An 11,870-nucleotide genomic window follows, 5' to 3' on the forward strand; every position below is an offset into this window, starting at 1 on the left:
ACTTCAAACAAAGTAATATTTTCTTCATAGAAAAGAGTGACATTCGTTCACATGATTTCTAAATTTTTTAGAACATAACAATTCTTTAAGGTAAATGAAAATTAGCAGTTTGCTTCAATAGTCTGTAGTAATTTACGGAATTACAGTAATGAGAAAAAAAAAGGTAGAAACTAAAAGTACATACTGTAATTCGAACAAATAATTGAGGGGCTAATCCTGCCTCTCTCTAGCATCAGGCCACATGTTGTCATCAACATCACATCTAATGTTCTCTCTTGCCACCTGGGGATGAACCTTCTGGAGGGCCTGATCCACCTGGCAGTCCTCTGGACTCGTGTCCTCACATCCGGCACGCATGGCTTCCAAAAGAGACATTTGGTCATGTGGGTGGTGACCAAACACTTGGTTCACGACATTACATGACATGGTCTATAAGTGTAGCCCTTATTTCATCTGGAATAACAGCTCTTTGTCTTCCTCCACGCATCCCCCTCTCCCTGCCACCCTTCTCCCTCCACGAACCCGTCTTCCTTGTTCTATTTCCAAAATGAGTCTTTCTGAGCTCTACCTATATATACTGTAATATATATATATACATATATATATATATATATATATATATATGTGTGTGTGTGTGTTCACTAACAAGTCTAAAACAAGACAACTGCTTAGCCTTTCAGCTGAAATTTCAATCCGCAGTGTTTGAAAGGCACAAGGCTGAACTCTATTCCGTTTTGAATGTGTGGTTCACAGTTTTGACAGCAGTGTGTTCGCATTTGAACAAAGTGCTGTACATCCACAGTGTTGTGCAGGTTGTGGTTAAAGTCATGGGATAAGTGTTAGAGTTTCGAAAACTGTGTTCAAGCAATGAAAAACAAACTAGAGTTTGGTCTACATGAACTGCTGCTGTGCAGACTGTAGTTAGAGTTTTGCACATGTGACTCCAGTTGTGCCCACTGTCGTTTAGCAATCGAAAAAAACTGTAAGTATGTTTGTTCTATTTCTATAATGTAAAAACCAAAGCATCATGAGCGTGCAAGAGAGATATGGAAAACATTTTGTCTAAAGGATTCAAAATGGAGAAACATATAACCTTTACCACTCTAAAGACCAGCAACATCGACAAATAGTTTCTTTAAACATACCTGTGTTTGAAGCTGGTTAAATTGTAAAACGTAGACTAATGAGGGGGGGGTGTTTGGGGGTGGGGATGAAATGAAATAGATCACAATATAAACTCAGCATTAGAACAGTAAGGTAGACAAAAGTGGACAAAAGAGAAAGAATCGACAAAATCAAAAATAAGTTGTAAGCACACGTACAAAGCCAAGAGCAGAGAGGCAGACACTGCATTTGTTAGCTCTTGCCAATGTACAAACCTCAAGAGAGATGTTGAAGGAAAGGTTAACTTCCCTGTGTACATCATAATGCCACTGAATAAATAGAGAGAGATGAAAACAAGAAGTGAATGTTTACATTTCAAAGACTAAAAAAATAAACATTTAGCCAACCTTCAATCCTATTGGTTGTCTTATATTCCACCAAAGTATGAAATCACTTGAAAGTATTAGTGCAGGATACAAGAGGATTTATTGGGATAAAACCACTCAGCATGGTATACTGGGACAAAGCCCAGCACTCATTTGTGAAATATAAGGTAGATGTGGACAGGAGTGGAGGACAAAAGGTTACCAAGATATGGGACTATAGTATAAATCATCAATGATCTCAAAACTTTATTTATTAATTAATTTGCGGGAAAGGAGTGATGGTGAGGGTTGGTATTAACATAGTGATGCATTATGTTTTTAATCAAACTCAGTGCGCTTAAAATGCTGACCATATAGTCTAACCTCTTGGTCAGGGAAAGGAAGGCTGAACGTGTGTGTGTGTGTGTGTGTATGTGTGCATTTATGTTTGTTAAGGTATGTGTGCGTGTTTGAAAGTGCAAAAGGGATCAAATAAACAAAGGAGCAGAGCATGAGGTGGGGCAGGAGAACAAAGGGGTACATCATTGTGAAACTTTATGCGAGTCGGAAACAGAAGTCCCGACGTAATGCTATCATGCTTACAAAAGTCTTTATATGAAGATGGCCTCCAGTCATTTGAGCAAGAATAATTATCAAAGAAACTAAACAATGAATACAACACAAGGTCAAATGTTTCATACAATGCAAGCTTGTAGACTGGATCCTTTCTGAAGATGACTGCTCTAAACTAGCTAAGGGCCTTCCCATTTAACAGGGAAGTATGTGGTTTGCTACATATCTTCCATTTATTGTAAGTTGACACATAATTAATAATTGCAAATGAGGAACATCACTCGTAAACCTGTTGAAATCAAAGCAAATGGTGTGTCATGCCCATTTTGAAACCAAACATAAATGCACCCTATTTTCCATAGATATTCACAAATGTATAGACATCAAGATTGCATTATATTTTTCCCAAATAGAAATTCCACTTTAGAAAGAGACAAAGGAAAAGCACTATGATCATGTGAAACGTTTAACCACATTTACTTCGCCGCTGCTTCAACTTTGTTTTTTGTCTTCATATACTATTTGGTTCCAGGAATTAATCTGGCTTGGATACACAGCAAAACAGCAAAAAAGTTAATTATTATTCGCTGTGTTAGATACTTTTGAGGGTTAATTTACCGTTCGGGTTTTCAGTGCAAAGGAAAATTAAGTAAAATACAAACATTGATGGTCAGTTCTTTTACGGTTGTTTTCTTTTTTTCATGACTTGTGAACTGTTTACTTGGCCATATTCATGTCAATTGGTTGAATTAAAGGAAGAAAAAAGAAGGGTCAAGAAAGCATGAAACGGATGAAACTGTGCTGGAATGAATAAATTAATGCCACTTGTAGTTTTTCTTTACATATATATCTATAAAAAAATAATTAATACATAATATGAGACTCTTAAGATAAACATGTTGTGCATTACATTATAATTGCGTCCAATCTACGAAACGGCCAATCGATCTGAAATCCTTTCTATCGCCCTCCAGTGGAATACATCTACATTGCTACAATGGAAGGAGTAAGAAATTAGATGAGCGACACCCAATCATGTTTTTATTTGCCCTCTCAATTACTTAATTACTTCAATAGACCTTCATCGGCAATACCCGTTAAGATAACTACAATTGCAGTGCACCGCACTGATTTGGTATATCCAGTTAAATCATCGACTTCAAAACCAGCTGAATTCACTTGACTTGTTCTTTTACCTTCATTATATCCAACTCGGACAAGTAATTTAGTGACAAATAAAAATAGCATACTACACTATCCAGAAGGCAAGGATCATAGGATAAACTACCAAAAAAACAGAAAAGGTAATTATATTTTGCACGAAAATAAAACAAAACATATTGTTTACCCTTTTTAGTTGACCATTTCTCTATTAATTAAATTAATCTGGTATTAATCCAAAAATAAAATGGAGTTGAACTCGGTTTAAATGTTATTGCCCTCTACAACATTGCTGTCTAGCACTCTATTGGTCCAGTATTCTCTCATCTGCAGCAGCATTACCTCATGATGGTTGGCCACAGTGCCTACATGCCATTAACAAGACACCAAATACACAGCCTGTCAATAGTGCTCCACACACAGGTTCCCGTGGCGTCAACCCTTTCATCATTTGATTCAAGAGTTTGTTTTTATTAAGAAGGCTATACCAGACGCATAATCACTATACATTGATTTAACATTACCTTTACAATTAAATTCTTCACTGAAATTACAGAATAAATATATGCACATTTTTCTTCAAATTTTTGTGAAAGAGAAAACATTAAAAGTGCCTCCTACAAAGCCGTTAGTGGGTGACAATGGGAATCCAGAAGCAATGGAAGGGGTGTCAACAAAGTGCATGGAAATATCCAGAAAACCTTGAGCTTGAGACAACTCTCATAATAATATTCACAAATGTTTTACCATCCGTGCGTCGGCCAATCCTTTTTTTTTTACAAGCAGCACCCTGATATAGACAGAAGTCCTCATTAATAGTAATAACCATATTAATAAGATATAAAAATTAAATAGAACACTGAACTGTAAATGTGTTGCAGTATCTCTGTTCATAATGTGATGTGATAGTCTGAGTAAATCCCCTCGCTTCCCGCACTGAAGCGAGTGCATGCAGCAAACTGCAGTTCATTTTAATATATGCTTTTTTTCCGCTCTTTCGCTCCTTTACTACAAACTCCATGTGCACGGCCTCCGGGTGTTTGTACATCCTAGTCGGGGGTTAAAGTTTACAGAAAGAAACCCCAAAGTCAGGGAGACGTCCAGCTCCCGTGCTTCTTGCGCATCACGGTAACTCCATGAAAAGGGGGTATAGTGACGGATGTATTTTAGGATGTTTTTTATGTTTCATTCCCCGGTGCCCCCCTCATTCCTCTTTTGCTCTTTCTTGGGCATATAGAGATATTTATATATTATAAAAATAACGGCTGTTGACATTGCTGGCTACTCTGAAAAAAAGGCACTTCATTGAAATATCTGAGAATGGCCTCTCCTCCAAAGTGATTTTGAGGGGAAACTTTGTTGTAACTGTAATAGAATATTTTTTATTTTATATCATGCTGCTCTCTCAAGTTTATTTTTGTCATAATGGTTTGGGGTGATTTTTATTTTCAGGGTGGCAGAGTGAATGTGTTGATTTTGTGTTTTGTTTTTTTCTCCATGGGTTAGAGATGTTAAAACCGGTATGATTTTTCCAAGACTTCGAGGTAATCCGGCTTGGTTTGAAGTTTGGCCCTTAACTCGAGGTAATCGCTTTGGGACGGGTCAGGGTAGCAGCCTTTCCCCGCTGTGAAAAGCAATGTCTCCTTCAGCCGTGCATCCTGCTGCAAATCCGGGTACTGCATGCCTGGTGGGTGCGCATGCGCCACATGCATGTCCTTTAGTTTGGGTACTGTCCCATACAAACAGTCTACAAAGCCCACTGTTGGTGTGGGCCTTTGACTGTCAATTACTGTAGGGCAGAGCCCTACGTTTTCATGAAATCCTGCCATGTCAGCCGTTGAGTGGTTAACTGTGACGATAGTGTTGAGTTGAGAGTTGGAGACAGCCAAGGTCCACTCTCTTTCTTTCTCTAATAAGGTTCTGTAGTTACTGTTGCAACTGCTGCCATTGTCTTTCTTCTCTGAAAACTGCACTCTGTCTTCCTCTGCTATCTCCCCCTCTCGAGGCTTATATATGGGGTTGTTACACATCTGCGTCACCGGGTGGGGAATGTAATCATAAACATGACCATGTCCATGGGTGTGACTAGTGTGAGAGTGTGTGTGCATACTAGCTGTTGTTGGTTTCTTGGGTGTGCCAGTGTTCCCAGCACTGATCTGCCTTGGTGGGTCCTCAAAAATCCTGCATTGCATTTGGATCCCCGTCAGATCTACCTCGGAACGTTTCCGGAAAGGAAGGTTCTTCCTGCGTCGAAGAACAAAGGCGAAAAGCCCGGCAGCAACAAACACAGCAGAGATGAAAATAATGAGTAGGCTGAGAATGAGGACAGACAGTGGGACAGCCCCTCTCCCACTTGCTTCCCCCACGTCAGAGCTCCTGGTGATGAGGTCATCCCCACCTGGCAAGGCTGGGGAGGGGCCTGAAGAGTACTTGAGCTCAGGACAGATGACCTCGACCTGAAGTGAACGCAGGTCCTTCCCAAGCGCAAATTCAGGTGTCTTGCAGATGACGTCTCCAACCACAATGACGGATGAGAGCTTTTCCAGCCACTGCTTGAGCGGGATGATATCACAGGAGCAGTCCCAGGGGTTCTGATGGAAATCAATCTGGACAATGGAGGTCAGATGCTCCAGAATGCCACGCACAGGCATGGAAAGGAAGTAGTTGTTTCGGAGGTTGAGGCGTGCAAGGTTGGTGCCAGCAAAAGCGTCATTGGGAAGGGAGCGTAACAGGTTGTCATTGAGGAAAACCAGCTGGATGTTTGGCATTAGGGAGAAGGAGTTAGGTTGTATCTCACGTATGACGTTATACTCAAAGTAAAGATAACTCAACATCTGAAGCCCTCGAAACATCCCAGGGGTGAGTCTCTCCATGTCATTCCCATTCAGATATAGACTTTTTAAATTTGGCAGGTTGATAAAGGCGCCTTCTTGGACGTATGATATCCGATTATTCCCTAAATGCAGTAAATCCAAACTTGAGAAGTTCCAGAAATCAGATCGGTATATTTTCTGTATTAAGTTCCCACTAAGGTACAATTTCTTGGCATTGAGGGGTCGTGGGAGGAGCTCGGAGATGTTGTGAAAGCTTTTCTCTTTACAGTTTACTGTTAGCCCCAGGTCATTAATGTGAAGGTTGCAAGTACATCCAGCTGGACAAATTATTGGGATGGGAGGCCTTGTTTGGTAGCCAGCAACAGGGGCCTGGTTGAAGCCTGGATAGATGCTACGAGGGGTTGGAGAGTTCTTTGTGGGCCGAGGTCGTTTGGTGGGCTTCTCAACTCTTTCCTTGTATTCCACAGAAGAGGCTGTGTTGTGAAAAGACGAGAGCATTGATGAAGGTTTAGTGGGCCAAGTATTCTCATTGCTAAATGGGATCCGCGGAATTCCCAGTTTGGCCTCAATCTCTGCATCTGAGAGCTTCGGACAGAGCTGACTGCGCTTGATTTCCCGTAAGTCTTTCCCATGTAAGTGGAATGGGTAGTCACATGTAATATCACCTACCAAAGCTGTATAAGGAATTCTTTCCAGCCAAGTTTTTAACTGGACAATCTCACACACACAGTTCCAAGGGTTCTCCTCCAGCTGGATTTCCATTAAGCTCCTTCCAACGTACTCCAGCATGCCCTTATATGGCAATGTCTTTAGTCTGTTCCCTCTCAGGTCCAGATGTGTGAGTGACACAGATCGGAAAAGATAATTTGGGAGCACAGGGATCAGATTGTCGTTTAGTATGAGCACTCTCAATTTGTGAAGATGCCTGAAAGCACCACTTTCAATCCGTTTGATTACATTGTAGTCCGCCTGGAGATACTCTAAACTCTCCAAGCCCAGAAAAGTGTCATTCCGAAAAACTTCTAGTTTGTTTTCATGTAGGAACAGCCGTTTGAGTATTCCTAAGCCATTAAACGCTCCCGCGTGGATATCCTGCAAGGCGTTATTACCCAGGTTGATGGATATGGCATTGTTGAGATGGAGGAAGCTGTTAAAGTAAAGCTTCCTCATGGAGTTTCTCTGCAGGTTGAGCTTGAACGGCCTGCTCCATATCTGGGAGATCTGGCTCACATTTGTAAATCCTTTGCTGTCACAGTGGACATGGAAGATGCCCTCTTTGACCTCGCAGTAGCAGGGCTCGAAACAGGGCTCGTCGATCTCCTCGGAGTCCTCTAGTAGTGGGATCGGGGTGGTCCATCCTAAGGCTATGGTGCTCAGCAAGGTAACCCACAGCATCCTCGCTGACACCAAAGGGATGAAGTCTTGGCTCCAGGGACAGAGCCACTTCACAGCACTGCAACAAAGAACAGAGGGAGAGAATGGATGTGAGGGAGGACACAGGGGAATACACACAGAAGTAGAAGATGTAGGAGAGAAAGAAGAGAGGGCGTGGGCATTAGTTTTAATAGAATGGAATACAGCTTTGAAATGAATTCCAGTGAATAATAGAAGGATATTGGAGACAATACTTTCGACTTGTCAATAGCTAGTAATTTCAAACATAAATACATCAAAAACTATTGGATGGGTATTGTAATACAAACAAATCTCTGCATCCAGACAGTTAACGACAGTATATGGGGGGAATTGTAATTTATTTTACAGCAGACATGCTGGTAAGGTCGCAATAAATCACCTCAAAGATGCTTATCCCTGTGAATAAACGAAGCAAACAGCAGGTGGATAAGGTTAGTGGTGAGGAGACATTGTCCCTATGCTGTATTTATTACATAACAGGGACCTCAGTCCCTCTTTCGGTAAATAAGAGTATATCACTGGAAGTGTACAGGAATGGCACAGGTATCAGCTCGGTGATCATTAGTAGGACGAGAAGAGGACAGTCAAGGGACTTGCTGAACATCAATCTCATTAAAATTAATCTCAACATATTTATATGTTCTGGTCTATAGATCATAGAAATCTGATATTTAAAAAAGTGACACTAACGCTATGATGCAGGGTCTCAACCTGGTAATTGTATCGATGTTTTAAAATATATATATATATATTAAAATAGGTCCAACGCGTGCACGGTTAAATAGGAGTGGCCAGTGCCAGCCCTAATTTGATTTACAAACCCGGATGCCAGCTTCAGATTTGAGCCACATCGTTGGCTTTTACCTTGCTGTGGGGCGGGTGTTTGGCAAGCCCATTACTTGTGCATGTTGGGTTGATGCCGTGTTGTTTAGCATTTAACCCTCCTGTTACCTTTCGGGTCAATTTGACCCCATTCAATGTTTAATGTCGGTGTTCCTTGGGGTCAATTTGACCTCAGGCTATTTTTCACTGTGTCAAACATATAAGAAATATCAACTTTTTTATATATTTAAAGGGCTATTTAGATAGTCAACAAACAAACATAAAGTACCTCACACTTAAACTTGGGAAACGATATTAATTCAAATCATTTTCTGGAGGTTTTAATTTTTGGGGTCAAATTGACCCCGAGCGTAAAATATGTTAGTAAATGTAAAGGTAACAGGAGGGTTAAGGGAACATAACTCCACTCTCTGCAACAACATAAACACGTTCAAGCACCGGAGCAGGACACAACTTTTCATTGAACCCTTCCCGGTCCTATTTCGAGGTCTTCAATTCCTATCCACAGGGATCGGGTTTCTGATAATGACGCACAAGGCACCCTTAAGCGTATCTGAGACGCACCGAGATTTCAATTAGAATTCCAATGTAAATCCATCCCCAGCAATACAGACGCTCAGAGCAACTGCTTCAGCATCCATCCACTTTGTCCAATCCCAATTATCAAGCTTTTAGGATCTATCAAATCAGCTCGTTATTATTGTTATCATTATTATTGTTATAATTCATAAATGTGTTATTATTATGAATGAATAATAAATTAATTTAACATGTTTAAAGCGAAGGAACCTGAATATGGCAACAGACATTTTTACTTTTTAAAAATGATCATAAAACTTCTGTAATAATACGTATTACCTATCCAGTCACTTCATGCAGTCTGCTGCAAACGGGTGTTGGTGTATTGTGACAGGGTAACCCAACATCTTACAGAACAAAGTCCATGACTATAACAGCTTTGAATAATCAGAAGTTGTTTTTTATTCGTCATCCAAAAACAACCCGGCTAATTATCGCAGATTATATAAAATATGCTGTACTATATATAATTGTATTATTATTTCAGCATATTATATTATATATGCTGTATGTAATTTTGTATTACTTTCGAGGGAAATGGAACCATGGGGGTTTGCATAGTGCATTTGTATTTGGTGGTGATCATTAACTTTTGTAAGGGAGCTATAGGAAGAAGATCTTATCTATTTGTCATGTGTAATACTTTTAGCAGCCTAGACTATAAGAGTTCGGCAAAAAAAAGACTGGACAGATTATGCTTTAGTCAATTATGATAAGAATAGTAACACTTGAAAAAATATGTTAAGTGTGCACACACATTGACATTTTGCGTGGCCACCTCTTGACATTCCGTTGCTACCCCTGGCCACCTCAGTTATAAATGCATAGAACCGCCACTGTTCCGACATGCTGAAAACGGCAAAGCAGAGACTATTCTCCCACTGCGTTACATTCTCCCTGCATAAATCAAACAGAGTGAGGGAAAATGTTGACTTATCATTAAAACTGATTCTGCCATGATTTTCCAAAACATACAATCAAATCAACTTCTTCTGGCTTTTCCCAAATGGTGATGCCATCGAAGGATTAGTGGAGAACCGGTTTAAGTGAAGAACGCAGTGAGCGAAGCTGCCGTTTCGAAAAGCTCATGAGGCTTTGACTTAGTATCCAGCCAGACTAGAAATACATATTAACATAATGGAAATAATAATACATATAATAAAAATGCGTAATAATAATAACAATAATAATAATAATAATTATAAGATGGGCTCAACGAAGAGTCTGTTCAGTATCTCCATGGTGTTAACTTGGATAAAGTCACACACGTACAAAACCCTTGAATATATTTTCTGTAGGCTGTGATTTTTTTTTGCACACGCACGCACACACACAGAGCTTTCCGTTCAAACTAGGGTGCTGGCAATCCAGAGGAGATTCGCTCAAAGAGACCGTTTGCCGGAGCAGAGCCTCTGTCCATGGTGCTGAAAGCAAAAGCCCAGCGACAGGAAAAGAGGGGGATGGAAGAAGAAGAAAAAGGAGGAAGAAGAAGAAAAAATAATTTGTAATCCCAAAAAAAGACGTGACGTTAAAATGCGCCAAGGAGGGAAAAAAGAAAGATCCTTGAGCACGATCTCCTCACTGTGAAAATCATTGTTTTCCTTGCCCTCTCCGTACATACAATCCTCCCGAATTTAGTGATACCGCTTCCATGACAAAGATCAAAAAGCGCCGATGCAATGTCAAAAAAGTAATAACGGCATCAAAAGCAATTAAACTAATGTGGCCATATTATATTCCCTTGGGTTTATCAAATCAGGTGCTATACCTACTTAGTTTTGTGGGATTCCAACTTCACATATCCTCCAGCGATGTGTTCGGTTATTGCGGTGCGTTTCGCTCACCATCCGATGCCGGTCTGTGAGGAAGAAAACAAGAAACCGGGGGGGGGGGGGGGGGGGTAGAGGAATGGGAGGAATCAGAATCAGAGAGGGGAGACGGAGAGAGAGAGTGGGGCATTGAGGAGGGAGGGCGGAAGAGATATGCATGCGAATGAGCCACGGTATTCGAAACCGAGCCGTTGGCTATACTTACATAAATTAAAAGTGTTGCTCCTCCCAATGTCAATGCGATCTATTAAATCTCGAAATTTATATCAAACTAAGTTACTGAGAAAAAGATGACATCTGACGAGCTCCAGTTTATCCAAACCGGTCAAGGATCTCACAGTCGTCCACCGAAAATTCACCCCGAAATAACATTACCGTCAATACAGCGCAGAGAGCGCTCCTTGGAATACTTGCCAAGCATAATGCAGTTGTGCCTTTCGTCGTGACATTGGCACGGACACGGCGAATAGCGAACAAACAGCTATTGATCAGTCAAATGGGTCCCCGCGCTCCGTTACCCTTGGCGCACGGAGAGCGCATGCTGTCGCTTTTTGGAGTCCATGGCAATGCAGAGACATGAACACACACACACACACACACATCTGCATATAGGACCCCCCTCCCCCCCCCCCCCCCATTGACAGGCACACACAGCTTAAGCACTCACCTTAGTTGCGTAGCCTACTGCAATTGGACAGCATCAGGGGGGGGGGGGGACCACAAGTGTGAATCTTGTTAGAGCGCTCTCTCTTGCGCGTTCTCTTTCTTTCCCTACCTCTGTCTCTCTCTCTCCTCCCTCTCTCTCTCTCTCTCACCCTCTCTGATCGGCGGAGGCAAAAGAGAGGATTGAAGACGTGAGAGGAATGCAATCTCTCCCACTCTCGTTCTCGGGTGACTGACTCTCTACCCTTCTTTCTTTTCTTTTTTTTTTCTAAACAGTTTGCTTAAAATGCAAGCCCTCGACTTGTGCCCGTCCACTTCCTCTTCCTCCCCTCCGCTCCCCTCCTCCTCCGCCTCCGCCGCCGCCGTCGCCGCCCCCTGGGCGAGCACTCAACAACGGTGTAGCCGGGTGAGAGTGTTCTCCTCTCGGTTGCACGACCGCGTCTCTGTCGGGTGCAGCAGGAGCAAGAGTCTCTGGATCATATCAACGGCTGGGTCAGCTGCTG

The 11,870-nt window shown here is 41.6% G+C and overlaps 1 protein-coding gene across 1 annotated transcript; it reads right to left on the bottom strand.

Annotated features, from left to right (window-relative positions):
* Positions 1–1,571: 1,571 nt before the first annotated feature.
* slitrk3a (SLIT and NTRK-like family, member 3a) lies at positions 1,572–10,709 on the bottom strand. Its single transcript, XM_056442020.1, has 2 exons — positions 10,648–10,709; positions 1,572–7,490 (listed from the first exon to the last, which is right to left on the bottom strand). The coding sequence occupies exon 2, from the start codon at positions 7,430–7,432 to the stop codon at positions 4,715–4,717; it is 2,718 nt and encodes a 905-aa protein (XP_056297995.1). The 5' UTR covers positions 7,433–7,490; positions 10,648–10,709; the 3' UTR covers positions 1,572–4,714.
* Positions 10,710–11,870: the final 1,161 nt, after the last annotated feature.

Source organism: Pseudoliparis swirei, chromosome 20 (genome assembly GCF_029220125.1).
Source record: "Pseudoliparis swirei isolate HS2019 ecotype Mariana Trench chromosome 20, NWPU_hadal_v1, whole genome shotgun sequence".
NCBI lineage: Eukaryota > Metazoa > Chordata > Actinopteri > Perciformes > Liparidae > Pseudoliparis > Pseudoliparis swirei.